Source organism: Dryobates pubescens, chromosome 8 (genome assembly GCF_014839835.1).
Source record: "Dryobates pubescens isolate bDryPub1 chromosome 8, bDryPub1.pri, whole genome shotgun sequence".
NCBI classification, from domain to species: Eukaryota; Metazoa; Chordata; class Aves; order Piciformes; family Picidae; genus Dryobates; species Dryobates pubescens.
In genome coordinates this window covers 12,608,221-12,623,019 of record NC_071619.1, presented here as the reverse complement: position 1 = coordinate 12,623,019, position 14,799 = coordinate 12,608,221, and the positions used below count along the sequence as shown (strand labels likewise).

At 59.6% G+C, this 14,799-nt stretch overlaps 1 protein-coding gene across 1 annotated transcript; it reads left to right on the top strand.

Moving 5' to 3' along the window:
• The first annotated feature begins 3,436 nt into the window (after window positions 1–3,436).
• Window positions 3,437–12,623, top strand: LOC104307155 (prominin-1-A). Its single transcript, XM_054163612.1, has 23 exons — window positions 3,437–3,523; window positions 3,773–3,923; window positions 5,177–5,238; window positions 5,412–5,665; window positions 6,070–6,190; window positions 6,314–6,377; window positions 6,818–6,907; window positions 7,184–7,374; window positions 7,454–7,528; window positions 7,834–7,897; window positions 8,173–8,332; window positions 8,591–8,743; window positions 9,216–9,339; window positions 9,502–9,593; window positions 9,817–9,901; window positions 10,014–10,157; window positions 10,373–10,444; window positions 10,633–10,722; window positions 10,853–10,906; window positions 11,248–11,328; window positions 11,611–11,679; window positions 11,775–11,864; window positions 12,116–12,623. The coding sequence occupies exons 2-23, from the start codon at window positions 3,794–3,796 to the stop codon at window positions 12,230–12,232; spliced, it is 2,382 nt and encodes a 793-aa protein (XP_054019587.1). The 5' UTR covers window positions 3,437–3,523; window positions 3,773–3,793; the 3' UTR covers window positions 12,233–12,623.
• Window positions 12,624–14,799: the final 2,176 nt, after the last annotated feature.

Genomic DNA, 14,799 nt, shown 5'->3' with positions numbered 1-14,799 from the left:
CGGCTAGCGGGGTTCGGAGAGCGCTGAGGTCAGGGTCATGGTGCCCATGTCCATGCCCCCCCCCCCCCCCCCCCCCCGTCACAGCCCCGAGGTGGGGTTGCAGCTAGTGCTGTGGGGGTGGCTGGGGTTGTGGGGGGACTGCTCTGGCTCAAGAGGAGTGAGTGTGTGCAAGAATGTGTGTGCAAGAGGTTTGTGTGTCTGTCTGTGCATGTGTAAGGGAGCCCTGGGGCAAACGGAGCAGCCCTGCGGTTTTGGGGGGCGGGGGCTGTGCGCTCTGTTCCCTGCCAGACCCCTCCAGCTCCCCACAAGGAATCTTGCAGCACACATTCAGCTGCCCCATGGGGCAGGGGGGCTGACAGGTGCCACTGAGGGGTTGCCCCCAGCACCATGTCTCTGGCTGTAGTGGGGATGTTGCCTGCACCCTCTGTCTCACCTACTCACGGCTGAGACTGCAAGGGCTTGCTGAGCCAGGTGGGGGGACATAATGTGTCCTCCTCTTGTCCCTGGGGTTAGTCAGGGAGATGGGAACCCCTTGGCTCAGCCCAGGCCTGATCCCAAGCCCAAAATCCCCAGAGAGATGGCTGCATTAGTTCCTGGGCCCCTCCTCAGGCAGCCCGGAGGTGGGGACCTCAGCCCTGCGGACCCCCAGCCAGAAGCACGGGGGGTCCCCACGGCCCCTTGGTGGGGTGGGGGTAGGCTCCCAGGGTGGGAGCCCATGGTGGTGGGGCGGGGGGCTGTGTTTGCAGTTAAGGTACGATTCCTGCCGCCCCGCTGCTGGGCTCCCACGGAGGGTGTGGAGCCCCCTGCTGCCCCCCGGGCGCACTGTAATGCCGCCTTATTTCTTTTTTTTTTTTTTTCCTTTTTTTTTTTTCCTCCCCTCCCCTTCATAGTTTGTGCCATTTATGAGTCATGTATGGTACCAATAAAACAACTTTTCGGTTTGAGGCTGTCCTGAGCACTTATTTCTGAGCACGGGACCCAGTTGATGGGGGCAAGGCGGGGTGGGGTGTGCTCTCCTTGGTGCCCCCAGTGCCCTGGCAGGCAGGGTAGGCACAGGGCTCACTGTACTCCCAGGATGATGCTGGCTCGCCTCAGGCTGCTGGTTACCAGCCAGGCCCTGTTGGCTCCCTGCCACACCGTGGAAAGCAGCAATCTCTGCAAGGACAGGGCGCAGGGCTGCTGGGAAACAGCCCTGTCCCTGAGCCAGAGCAAACAAGCAGCTTGGGGTCTGCCGGGACACCAAGGTGATAGGCATGTCCCCTGGTGAGCAGAGGGCAGCATGGTCCCCCTGCAGGAACAGGACAGCAGCAGCTGAGTGGCATGGAGGTGTCCTGGGGGGGCAAAGGAGGGACAAGTGACCCAGCCCCCAGAGTGTGAGGCACTGCACCATCCTCCATGGTGAGCAGCTACCCTGATCTTTCAGAAGCTGCCAGCACTGGGGACAGGATGTTGGCTTGTTCCCCCAGCCCAGGGCAGATAGTTGACCCCAAAGACAACATTTTGCTGTTCCCATTGGGTGGAGGGTCAGGCAGCTGGGTCCAGCCCCCAGCCATGGGGATACAGCAGGCTTAAACTGAGTGCTTCATCCCATGCAAACCCCTGGCCAAATGTGCAGGGCAAGGAGCCTGCAGTAATGGGGGAGGAAAAAGGGATGTGGGGGAAACTAGGCTCTTAAAGTAGGGCTGATGCAGTAGAGGGTGTGGTGTAGAATGGGCCACACTTCTCAGAGCAGGGGTAGGGCTTGGATTGACATCTGCGCCAGGGGATGTCACCTTGACATCCTTTCCTCTGACAGGGCTGGGGTCAGTGGGGCTGCAGGATACCTGTGCCAGGGTGGGAGCTCCTGGCTGGCCAGGTGGAAGCAGAATAGTTCCAGTGAGCCCATAGCATGGTAGCACCTTAGGCTGAGGTGTCAACACTCCTGACATGAAGCAAGCTTTAGCAGCCTCAATGGGATGCTCTAGGCTGAAGGGGAGCAATTCCCTGCAGAAGCAGATCCATCTGTGAAGGATCTCATGGATACCTGACCAGATCCTGCCCACACGTGTGGGGGGAGTACAGCACCAAGGGCAGCTGTCCCTGTCCCATGCAGTCACCTGTGGCAGCCAGCAAGCCATCAGGTCTTGGGGGCCGAGGAGCAGGTACATGCAAAGGACATAGGGATATGGTTCATCTGGTTCCCTGCTGGTGCCCTCCCAAAAGCACATGGTGCTCCATGCAGGGAGGCAGGGCTGGGCCAGGATCCAAGGACCATGCCGAGGCATTGGCTGCCCCAAGGAGGGGTGTGGAGAGGTGTGGGGTATGTTTGAGAGCGGTCATGGGGACAGGGTGGGCAGCGTGAGGGCCCTGGGCACAGGGACTGCAGCAGGGTGGGTTGCTGGAAGGGCCAGCACTGGGCCTCTGTGGGGCAGAAAGGGAGCATCACCTGGGGATGGGGCAGAGGGGCTGAGGGCACTGGGTAGAAGTTGGGGTCTCTAGGGGCCGATGCAGAATGACAGGGTGGAACTGGGCAGAAGCAGGCATTTCCCAGAGTCGGAAGAGAGGGTGCTGGGGCAGTTTAGGGCAGGAGCAGGAGGCCCCGCGGGGAGCGTCGGAGTGGGTGCAGGAGGGTCCCTGCCCGGGCGAGAGCGCGGAGGCTAGGACGGCCTCATGCTCCGGACAGACCCCAAAGGGCCGGGGCGGAAGGAGCGGCCCCGTCCGGCCCTGCCCACCTCTCCCCTCCCGGGGCAGCCGGTGCGGAGCCGATCAGAGAGCCTCGCCGAGTCCGGGAGCTCCCGCCGCCGCTGCTCGCCGGGACGCGCCCACCCGGTGCGTCCGCGATTCAACCGGGAGCCCTTCCCTCGACCCCGCTGCAGCTCCTGAAGCCCCGGCAGGACCCCGGCGGCCAGCGGGGGGTGGAGGACCACCGGGCGGTGTGGTTCCCGAAGCGTGGGAGACCTTCTCGGCGGGCGAGGAGGGGGGATGGAACCGAGCAGGCGCTGGCAGACCTCCAGCCTTGGGGGAACAATCCCGTCTGGGGGCCCCAGGGTCTGTCCCCCGCTGAACGGGATCGAGGAGTGTATGGAAAACGCGAGGTTTGCTGCAATGCCCCCCTCGGGATGTGTTTTGAATACGGACCCTGCTTTTGTGGCCAGAGCTGGTTTGTTCCGAAGCTGTGGCAGGCCCGGGGCAGTCTGTCTCGAGGGGATACAGCCGGTGCTGTGGTGGAGCATGTGGGATGGCTCATCATGGGATCACCGCGGGTCAAACAGCTTCTGGATCAGGACAGGAGGAAACAAGAAAGGGCACGGGAGCTCTGTGGAGGACGGAGGGAGATGTTTCTTCCCGGTGCTTGGGTAGGGACTGGTGGTGGACCCTGACCTCGGTATGGACAGGCAGCCTGGGGTGGCCAGGTTCCAGGAGGTGTCAGGGACAGGGTGGGGCCATCCCGGCAGTTGCGGCTGAAACCATAAAGCCTGGGTGCTGGCACTGTGCAGCTTGGCCCTGCGGCAGACGTGGGCACACAGAGGTGCCAAAGGACAGGGTGAGTGCTTTGTCTTCACTTCATCCCCCGCAGCCCCTCTGGAACCTCTTGGGAGGCTGGGCACCTCCTGCCTGGCACCCCCCCCTTCTGCTCCTGGGACTCCCCATCTCTCCTTGGTGCTCTTCTGCAGCTATCTCCTTCCGGGCAGCAGCTGGCAGGTGCCTGATTTTTTTCTCCCTGTATTTCCTGCTCGGAAGCAGGGCAGTCCCTGTGCCCCAGCAACACCGACCTGTTCTTCTCTGTACCCAGGCACCCACTGGAGCTTCTGCGATGGAGCTGGGGAACGTCCCACAGCCTGCGTATGGCCCAGGGCCTGTGGCACCAGGAGCCAGCACCCCGGTTTTGGTGGCAATGGTACACGGCTTCCTGCAGCTGGTGCAGCCCAACGACCTGCCCGTAGGTGGGTGCCTGGAGGGGGGAGTGTGGGGCTGGTGATGGGGGAGTGGGGCTGCTTGCAGCTGCAGAGTCCTGAGCCCTCTTGCACTGATGACTCTCCACCTGCAGTGCTGGGTTAGGAGGGGTATAGTGGGGAGGAAATGGAGTGGGGGTACCTGAGATCTACCAGCCGTGTCCTGCCTGTGTCCCATCACAACTGTGTGGCAGTTTCAGGTGTGCCATAGGACAGGTTTTGGTGGCAGTGTCACCTTGCAGAGTCCTGTCCCATCTTCTCTGCAGGTATCTTTATCCCATGCCCCAAGGAAAGGTGCAGAGCAAACTCTGTGCTGCTTACAAGTTTGCGGGGTCCTTTCCCGGCTCGCAGCCCTCTGCAGGCGACAAGATGTGCTTAGGCAGGACCCATCTTGTGGGCACTGAAAGCAGCATGTCCCAGTGCCAGCATGGCAGCGGTGTAGGCACTCCCCGTGTATAATCCCCTTGCCAGTGCTCACCCTTCCCCTGCCACCTCTGAGGCAATGTGCCGCTGGCACAGCTCTGCCCTGATGTGGCTGCAGGTCAGCATGAGCGATGCCAGGACACTGCGGCTCCTCAGTGTCCCCAGGTAGAGTGCTGCTCACCTGGGGGGTGTGGGGTGTGCCACTCTGGCTGCTGCCACTTTTGCTTCCTCCTTCCTTGGGCTCAGCCTCTGCTTGTCAGCAACTTGCTGGCAAACAACGCCATGGCTTTGTGGCCTTGCTTGTGTCACACAGATACTGGAATACAATCAAATGACCCTGAGTGCCAGCACGACTTGTAACTGAGGCCGTAGGGCATGGGTAGGGCAAGCCCTGGGGAGGGAAGAGGCAGTGCAGTGCCAGGGACTCACCCCACAATGGCAGTGCCAGCCAGGTTTCTTTCTGGGGCTGGGCTGCAGGAGGGCAGCCCAAAGACATCCAAGGTGGTTGTCAGAGCATCCTACCACAAGCCTGTTCCCAGGTGCCTGCTGGGGTGAGGATATCCTGGCTCCATGGATCCCTGAGAAACTGGGGGCTGGCAATGCTTTTCCTGGGTGCCAAAGGGCTGTGCAACATGATGCCTGGGGAGGGACAGCTGGAAGGGAGAAGCGTGCCATCCGCTCACAGCCACTCTAAGCCACAGTGCTGGAGCTAGGAGGTGTTGGGAGCCCCTCTCTAGGCTGAGCAGGGTGTGAGACCCTCCTAGAGAGCCCCTCCAGTACCTTGTGCCTGCTCACAGACCTCTTCTCTCCTTGTCCCTCAGAACTGATCACAGATTTGGGGCAGCACCAGAGTGAGGAGGACAGCAAGAAGCCATTTCAGGAGGTGAGCAGGCAGCCAGGGCAGGGAGCTGACAGCCCCAGACTATCATGGGCTGGGGGATGCTTGTGGGTGCTGCTCTGAGTCTGAGCCCCGGGTGCTGGGCAGCAATAAGGGGAGATGTGCAACAGCCTGGGGGGACCCATCCCACTCCATGGGATACTCTCGGAGCTGGGGAGCCTTCAGGGACATCAGTGTTATGCTACCTCTCATTCTTCCTCTCCCAGCTGCTGGTCTATGAATTGGGTTTCCTGGTCTGTGCGGCCATCGGACTCCTCTTCATCATCCTGGTGCCCCTGGTGGGATGCTGCTTCTGCTGCTGCCGCCTCTGCGGGAACTGCGGGGGCCGCATGTACCAGAAGCAGGGCCGGCAGATGCGCTGCCGGCGCCGGGCGCTCTGGGCCTCGGCCCTGCTGGTTTCTGCTCTCCTCCTGTGAGTGCGCTTGCCGGGAGGCTCCAGATGGGACCCGAGGGTGGGTGGAAACGCCGGCGCTTGGCGGCTGTGCCAGGAAGCTGCCATTGTTCTCAGGAGCAGATCCCAGCGCGGCGGGACAAAGGAGAGGAAGCGGCGGCGGGAGGGGGAGCTGGCCCCGAGGGGCTGCGTGTCGGCCCGGAGCAGACCCTTCCCGACAGCTTCACTGTGGAGAGATGCGGGTTGGCCAGGCATCCGGCCTCTCCATGCCTCAGTTTCCCCCGGGATGCTCTGGAAGCAAGGCGCAGTGGCATGCTGTGGACCCTGCAGCCTGGGGTGGGTGTGGGTGGATTCCAAGGGTCCCGATGGTGGGAGCATCGGGACCATGCTCTCCACATGCTGACCCTGCCACCCTCCCCTTGCAGGGCCGGTGACATCTGTGCCTTCATCAGCAACACCCGCTTCTCCCAGGCTGTGCATGGCACCTTCCCTAATGTCAACAACACCCTGGACAATGTTCACACCTATGTGGGCTCCATCCCCGAGGTACACCTGGTCCCCCTGCCCTGCCTGAGGTCCCTGATGGGGCCCCCTAGGGAAGGGTCACAGTGAGGCTGGAGGCAGGGGAGGGTTCCTACCCGCACTGATACCGCATCTCTGTCCCTGCAGCAAATCAATTTCATCATTGGCAGCAGTGATGTCCCTCTGGGCCATGCCAATCGCAGCCTGCAGGGTGAGGATGTACGGCAGAGGGGGGCTGGATCATCCCCGTGTGCCTGTGGAGAGCTGCTCTGGAAGGGCTGAGGGTGCTTCGGGAACAGTGGTGTCCAGGGGTGCTACGTGGAGGTGCCTCACTGCCCTGCAGATGGTTGCTGACCTTGGTGGTCACTGGGCTGGTGTTCTCATGGGCTTGTCTAAAAGGAGTGGGTCTGGGGGGGCTCCTCCAGGCTCCTGCTCTGCTTCAGCTGCTGCGTTCCCCCATTTAGGCTCCTGTCTAGTGAGAGTGGTGCCGGTGGTGGCAGAATGGGGGTGTGCTCTCAGTCCCTTGCCTTGGGGGGGTGTGTGGGGTGTGGGATGGAGTCCTTGAGGGAGGGTCAGTGTTTTCAGCAGCTCCCTTGAAAGCCCTGGGACATGGGGGGTCTTGTCACTGACGTGTCCATCCCACCTCTGCAGAAATTGGACCCAACCTGGGTGGCATGATCATCTCGGACATCAGGAGCAGCATGGATGGGGCTCTGAGATCCCTCCAGAATGTCTTGCATGGTAGTACTTCATTTCCTGGAGGGCTGGCAGAGCCTTGGAAGGGACTCAGGGGAGTGTAGGGGCTGAAAGCAGTAGGTGCATGTTTCAATAAGGCTCCTGGGGGGGGGAGTGGGGTGGTCTGCCCAGCCTCCTAGCTGCAGCCTGGGGCAAATTCTGGGGCTTTGAGTTGTGCCTCTGTGTTGCACTTTTTGATGGGTCCTCCAGATTCAGCTGGGTGAGGTCAAGCCTCTGTTGCACTGTCAGGATGAGGCCCTGATGCCCCCACTATCTCTGCAGGGATGGAGACGCTGGAAGCTGCCTTTGGCAGCATCGCTGACACTCGCTCACATCTTGAGGAGCTGCAGAGCAACTACAGCCGGCGGCTGGCCAGCCTGCGGGACAGCCTCAACCAGACCCTGCAGCGCTGCGGCCACCCCTGCGGCAACGTGTCCCTGAACGGCCTCGCCTTCAGCACCAACTTCAGCACGGTCAGGAGGGGCAGGGCATGAGGCCAGGGGCCCGCACAGCCCTTTCCCCAGCCCCCTCACCTCTGGCTCTTCCCCTCAGATCCCCAGTGTGGAGCGGCAGCTGGAGGCACTGGGTGATGTGTCTGGCTCCAACGTAACAGCCGAGTTAGAGAAGGTGAGAGGTCCTCCCCTGCGTGCAGGCACAGGGCTGGGCGCTCCTGGCGCTGCTGGGGTTGTGCTCTGAGGGGGTGGCTTAGGAAGAGCCCTGCTGGGTTTTAATTCCTGTTGTGTAGAGGTCTGCCTTGGCTGGAGCCTGCCTGCTTGTCCCTGCCACCCCTGGGCACTGGCATGGTCAGGGCTGAGTGCTGGGGGAGCCTAGCTGTCCTGTGCCACTTGGGCCTCGGGACAGAGGGAATGTGCTGCTCAGCCCTGGGTGGCAAGCACAGGCACCAGCTGCACACCATGCATCCCTGGACACAGGTTAACAGCACGCTGGCCATGATCCCTGATGAGGTGCAACAGCAGTCCCAGGATGTGGTGACAAGTAAGCAGAGTGTTGTGCCCCATGTGCCTTTCCCAGGGCTTCATACTGCCTTCTCATCCCATCCCTGCCTGAAGGCTTCTCTTGGTGCCCCTCCCCTCTGCCTGCAGCCCTGGCTGTCCCCACATCCCCATGTGCTATCATGCTGATGCCATCCCTGACCAAAGCCCACCCCCTTCCCATCCTCTCCAAGTCCCTGCTGCCCCAGGCTCATCTGCCCTAGATAAGCAGGAGCCAAGCATCAGTTCACAGCACCAACATGGCTATGTCCCCTGTAGAGACCCAGGACCAGCTGGGCTTCATCAGGAAGGAGATCAGGAGTTTGCAGGAGCAGTTGCCATTCCCGGACGTGGAGGAGAATGTCAAGGCCTTTGTGGACAATGCCATGCTGGTGCTGGAGGAGCACAGGGAGCTAATCATTGCCTTGGATGGGCTCAGGTAGACAAGGGGCTGCTGCATGATCTGGCTGTCTTGTTCTGGAGAGTCTCAAGCTATTGGTTGCTGGAGATCAGGGCTTGCTGGGTGAGGGTACTGTGGGGACAGGGTAGCCAGAGCTGTGCCTTGCAGCCACCCATCCCTCTTTTCTGCTGGGGTGCCTGCAGGTTTTTTTTCCTCCATGTAAAGGTAGCTCGTGGAATGCTTGACACCACTCAAGGTGCCAGGTTGTGCTGACTCCTGCCTCTCCTCTTGCCCCAGGTGGAGTGTGTGTACCCTCCTGTGCTGCATGGTGCTGCTGGTGGTCCTCTGCAACCTCTTTGGGCTGCTGCTTGGTCCCTCAGGGCTGAAGGAGGATGTGCTGCCTACACAGCGCAGCAGCCTCTCCAACGCTGGCGGGAACTTCTTCATGGCGTGAGACTCCCTTTGCCTTGGAGGATGTGTGGGAGCAGTGGGGGGGTGGGCAGGGCTGGCCTGGGAATGCTTAAGCTCCTAAATCATTCACATGATTGTGGCTCACTGGCCTGCCCCATAGCAACTCACCATGCAGGTGGTAAAGACCAGGTGCCAGTGAAAAAGGTGTTTGGGCAGAGTCCATTCACCCTCTGCTGTCAGGGACCTGGCAGTGTGTGTGGTGCTGCAGCACTACAGTGGCTTGCGAAGCTGAGGGAAGCTACACTGGGGTCTGAGCCCCAAGGTACAGCTTGTCCATGCTCTGGGGGCCAAAGGCCTCTAGAGCAGAGATGTGCTTGTGGGAATGGGGATGCTCCTTGTCAATGCTGCATGCAAGAGGTGTGCAGGCTCTGGGTCTTGGAGCTGGAGGCAGTTCTAGCACCAATGCTGGGGCAAAGGGCCTGGGGTGCTGATGGCATCTCTGTCCTGGCAGAGGGGCTGGCTTCAGCTTCATCTTCTCCTGGCTGCTGATGCTGGTAGTATTGATCATCTTCATGCTGGGGGGGAACATCTACATGGTCATCTGCAAGTCCTGGCACAGCCAGCAGCTCTTCCAGGTGAGCTCCCTGTGGAACGATGCCCCCTCCCTGGAGCCACCGCAGCCTTCCCCATGGCTGCTGGTGGAGTGAAGGCAGTGCTGGTTGGTTTGGGATACTCTTTCCAGGTGTCCTGCTCTGCTCCTAAGTCTAGTTTCTTCATGTTTTTTCCCATGTCCTCAGATCCTAGATGAGCCTGGACTGATACCTGGCTTCAACCTGTCAGAGCTGCTGGGCCAGGAGGCTGGTAGCACAAACTTCTCGGAGATATACAGGTGGGTCCCAGCCCTTGCACTGTGTCTTTCGGGAGGGATACAGCTGCTTGGTGCCTTCAGGTACTCCATGGGATGGAGGTAGCTTGCCCTACCTGCCCAGGTTGTGGGCAGGTGCCAATGCCAGGGAGGAGTGAGCTGACTTGTCCATACTTGTGAGGACATGCTTCTGGGAGGGCATGTCCCTCGCCTGCCCTGTTTTTAGCACGGTGTTCCCTTCCTGCAGGGAGTGCCAGCAAGATGCTGCCCTGTGGCAAACGCTGCACCTGGACAAAAGTGTGTCCCTGGATGAACTCTTGAACATCAGCCAGGTGGGCATGGGGGTGCCAGGGTCTGGGGAGCAGGGCTGGGGTACAGGGCTGGCACTGGGGGGACACCGAGAGGCCAGCACTATGCCCTATCATGGTTTGTCTTGTCTGGCAGTACACTGGACAGATCTCCACAGCCTTTGCGAAGACAAACATCACCCTGAGCTCCATCTCCCTGCTCAGCCAGACCCAGAGAGACTTGCTGCAAAATGCCAGCCGGCATGGGCTACCCCCCGACTTTAACCTCACCCTGGATCAGGTGGGCTGGGGGCAGCTTGATGTTGGGATGGTGGGACTGGATGTGTGTTGAGGGTCCCTCTACAGGCTCCTGTGGTGTCCCTGTTACCCCTTGGGCAACTGGGTGCTCCACTACCTGGAAGGATCTGACTTCCCTCTGTCCTGCAGGGATGGGCTATGCCCTCCTGCTGTGAGCCCCATTCCCTGTTCTCATAGCTCTCTCTCTGCCTTTTCTAGCTGCATCAGAATGTCACCAAGGAAAGCCTCTTGGACCTGGCTGCAGAGCTGGAGCAGCTAGCAGAAAAAGAGGTGAGAGACTGTGGCATCCCTGTCCCTAAAGCCACTGGCTGCAGCAGCTCCTCTGCAGACCTACCTGGTTGCCAAAGAAAATCAAGGTCCTTCACCCTTGCCTAGCTCTTTTCTCCAGCCCAGCCCCACCATCGAATAGCTATGGTAGGGCAGGGACCCCGGGGCACTGCTAACTGCATCTCCTCCAGGGCACAGACATCAAAGAGAGCCTGAAGGATAATGCTAGGGAGCTGAGGAAGGTTAATGAGGAGCTGCAGAAAAGCTTCTCTGGGCTGCTGGTGAGTGATGCTGGGGTGGGGAAGGACCTGGGGGTGATGGCTTGGGTTCCACCAGAGCTTGAAGCCTGCTGGTGGGGTCTTGCCTGAGCTATGAGGCTTACACCTCTGAATGCCCTCTCATCATTCCTAGAAACACCTGGAGGAAGACATCTACTCAGTGCAGAGTGTGGCTGTCCACCTCGAGGTAAGCAGCACAATGGGGTGTCCTGACTGGACCCCAGTCTGGGAGCACCCTGCAAAGCCCCCATGAGGTCCTGCAGTGGAGATGGTGGAAGCTGTGGGGCTGGGGGCTGCTGTGGGACTCCCCAGGCAGGCACTGTAGGGGCTGTTCATGGGGAGTTAAGTGGCACATGTCATGGACCCTGCCCTGCACAGGCCCCCTCCACCTGAAGTATTTGGGCACTACCAGTGTGTGACTGCTGGGGACACCCCAGCTCAGAGACACTGCATTCTAGAGGCTGCTGCCAGTGGGGTGGGGGATGCTAGGCCCCCCCATCAGGCTGCTAAAAGCAACTTTCACCCCAGGCACAGACAAAGGACGCACTGGACAAAGCCAATGAAACCCAGGAGTTCCTGGATAAGGAGATGGCAAACATCATCAAGAATGTAAGCTCACCTTGCCCTGATGCCAGGCCACCTGGTGGAGAAGTGACTGGACCCTCACCCCAAGTTCTCCTTCTGCCCTGTTGTCCTCCCTGGGGGTCCCCTACATTCTCGGATGCCTTCCCCTCTTACAGCACCCTAGCCAAGGGGCCAGGGTGGGTGGGGGCTTGCAGCCCCATTGCTGCTGGGTTGAGGTGGTGTGACAGCTCTGATCCGGGCACGGAGGGGACACGGAGCGCAGTGGAGGTGCAGCACACAGACTCTCTGCTTGCCCCTTTGCCACAGGAGACACTGGCTTTTGTGGACCTGCTGCTGGACTTTTTCGAGACCTACGTCTCCTGGGCCAAGAGTGCAGTAAGCTGAGCCCTTCTCAGTGGGGTGGAGGGAAGGGAAGCTCAGGCTGCACGGGTTAGGGCACACCGCTGACACATTCTGTCCTGCGTCCTCAGCTAACAAGAGACGTGGCACGTTGCAAGCCCATAGCTCAGACTCTGGATAACACGGAGGCCATCATGTGTGACTACCTCCTGGACTCTCTGGTGAGTGTAGCAGTGATGTGTAGGGTGGCAATGAGGTCCCCTTGTCCCTGTCATGTGCAGAACCAGGGGGACCTATATCTGTCTCAAGCAAGCAGGGGTCAGCATCTCCCCAGTGGATTGCTGTGCCTAAGAGCAAAGGTCAGGCTGTGAGCAGCTCCGTGTGGGTGGTCTTTGTTGGGGGGGAAAGCCTGGGAGCTGAAGAGGCTCTTCCAATTGCTGTCTTGCCCTGATAAATCTCCCCCTGCACCCAGAATGCCTTCTGGTTCAGCTTGGGTTGGTGCACCTTCTTCTTGCTGCCCAGCATCATCCTGACAGTCAGACTGGCCAAGTTTTACCGCCGCATGCACATCGCCGACGTCTACAGGTGAGGAGCTGCCAGCCCCCTGCTACCATGCTGGGTTTGGGGTCCCCCTGAGCACTTCAAACTGCTCCTTCACGTGCCTCGCTGGTGCCCATGGAGCTGATCCTTGTGGCTGTCAGCTTCTAAGGACAGGTGTTTAGGAGAAGAGCCTGGCTCTTCCTGCTCGGCAGTCCTCCTCTGGGCAGCTTGAGTCACAGAATCCTTTTGGTTGGAAAAGACCTTTAAGATTGATCATTGAGAGTCCAGCTGGTAACCCAGCACTGCCAGGTCACCATTAAGCCATGTCCCTCAGCATCACATCTAGATGGTTTTTAAATGCCTCCAGGGATGGTGACTCCACACCTTCCCTGGGCAGCCTGTTTCAGGGGTTGTATGGCAGGGCTGCAGCCCTCAGCCTGGCCCCACAGTCTGCTGCCTGACTAGATCTGCTTTGGACCAAGTTTTCTGTCCTGGGGCCCCCAAAAGGCAGCATTTAGATGTTGCCACAGAACATAATGACCTGTGTGGTTGGTGTCACTGCCACGAGGGTGCAGTGCTTGCTCATGTGCCCGTAGCCAACCGTAGCTCAGGGTTGCCTCTCAACCCTCTGGGACCCTCTGACTGGCAGCCCCACCACCAGCGTAGCCACTAATACCTGAGGGTAGTAAGTGGTTCCCAGTTGGATTTCCAGCTGCTGATGGCTATGGCTTGGCCATGTGATGCAGCTGGTTTGATGGAGTTTCTCCAGCCCTGGCCCACCATGTGCTCTAGGATCACAGCCACCTGGGGAGCTGAGGTCTACAGCACCTCCATGCCCATCATGGCTTCAGCCAGGCTTCCTTCCCCTACCTGCCCCACTGTTCCTTGCTCTGTGGATGTCTCTCAGGACCCATGCTGGGGTTGTACATGGTGCATGCAGGATATAAGACTGAGCCAGGCTATGCCCTGCCAGTGCCTGTCCCCACCCAGCAGCCCTGGTGCCTTTTACTTCCCCTCACAGCCAGTGGCTGAGCTGCCTGGAGACATGGGCTCAGCTGCCAGGGAACCTGGGGGAACTGAAATCATGGTGGGGCAGCCACGTGCCACTGCACGAGGGGATGTGGGGGCTCTGGCTCTGCCTGCCCAGGGAAGGTGCAGTGATGCTTTGAGGGCAGCAATGTTTGAGGGGCTGCAGGAGCCCATGCCCTGTGTCCAGACTGGACAGCTGGGATGGAGGGCACCATAGCAGCCAGCACTCCCACACCCGTGTTCTCCTTGTGTGCCCCAGGGAATACCTTGTCCCAGGAGGCCTCACTGACACTGCATTCTCTCTTTCCCCCCTGCCTCCCCCTTTCATTTCCTCCAGGAATGAAGCCTCGGAGATGTAAGTAGCAGTGCCAGGTCTCTGTGTGGGATGTGGGGCAGCTCCTGTTGTATGATAACAGAGGGAGGGGGGCAAGCACAGGGTGAGTGCAGGTCAAGGAGAGTGCTGGTACCAGGGAAGGACTGGGGAGGTGGAACTTCTGAGGCACAGGCTGTTCTAGAGTCCTCCCATTACCTTCCCATGCTCCTAAGTGTGGGGTGCTGCTGCTTGCAGCCTCTGCCAAACTGGTGGAGGGGGTGTGTGTCTTCATACCCTCTTCCCTGGGAAGGTGAGCAAGAGATAGGATGACATTTAGCTATCTCTATGCACCCTGGGCTGTCCCCTGCTCTCCTGTGTGGCTGGGGGCATGACATAGTTGACCTTGGTTTTGCAGGCCACCCACGCTCAACCTCTACCAACTCCCTCGTCCGTCCATGAGGTATTAGCTCCCATTGCTCCCAGCACAGGCATGGAGGAGATGGACACATCAGACCTGTCTGCTGCAACGTCTCCCTGCACTGTGGAGCAGGATGGGAACTCCTTGGATGAAACCCCTTCCCCAATTCCCATGATGTGACAATGCCCTGACGTGGGGGTGTGTGGTGTGTGTGCCCCTTGTACCACCCTATGGTGTCACTGGACCCTGCGGGCTCAGGACAGCTTTTGCCACCCATGCCACCACAGCCTGTGCTGCTGGCCAGCAGGAACCTGCTTCCCAAGGCCCCTCCCTCAAATAACATGGCTATTTATTTTGCAGGGAGCCTGACTCTTTCCAAGGTTGTGATTTGTGGTATGAAACAATAAAAGGGGTGCTCGTGTGCTCTGCAGGATGTGGCTGCTCTCTTCACATCTGGCTGTGCTGGAAGGACACGGGGCAAGGGAGGGTTCCTCACTACTGGTGCAAGCTAGAACTGTGCTTGGGACTAGAAAGCTCTTGCAGGAGTCTACAAGTATGCTATCTACAGCTTGCTTTTGGGAGTCTTGACCCACCCCATGTGTTGATTCAAGACCACTGCTCATTGTCACCAGGGCTGGGTGATGTTCCTTTCACTGGGCAACCCTTTGCACCTGCATGCAAATAACTCACCATGGATGCAAACCAAGTTGCTCTTTGTGCTGCTCCTAGGTGCAAGCACAGTGACCATCCTGAAAGCTGGGTCAGGCACAGGGGAGCACACATGCACAGCTTGACTAATTTCCTCTGTTGCAAAGTCCAAGTCTATCTGGCCAGCTTGCCCTCTGCTATGTGCATC

What these genes read in the sequence shown, in the direction of transcription:
- LOC104307155 (XM_054163612.1), top strand. Translation starts at nt 3,794, where the DNA reads ATGGAGCTGGGGAACGTCCCACAGCCTGCGTATGGCCCAGGGCCTGTG. An exon ending in ATTGCCTTGGATGGGCTCAG is followed by an intron (nt 8,333 to 8,590) that starts GTAGACAAGGGG and finishes CTCTTGCCCCAG; the next exon opens with GTGGAGTGTGTGTACCCTCC. An exon ending in ACTACCTCCTGGACTCTCTG is followed by an intron (nt 11,865 to 12,115) that starts GTGAGTGTAGCA and finishes CCCTGCACCCAG; the next exon opens with AATGCCTTCTGGTTCAGCTT.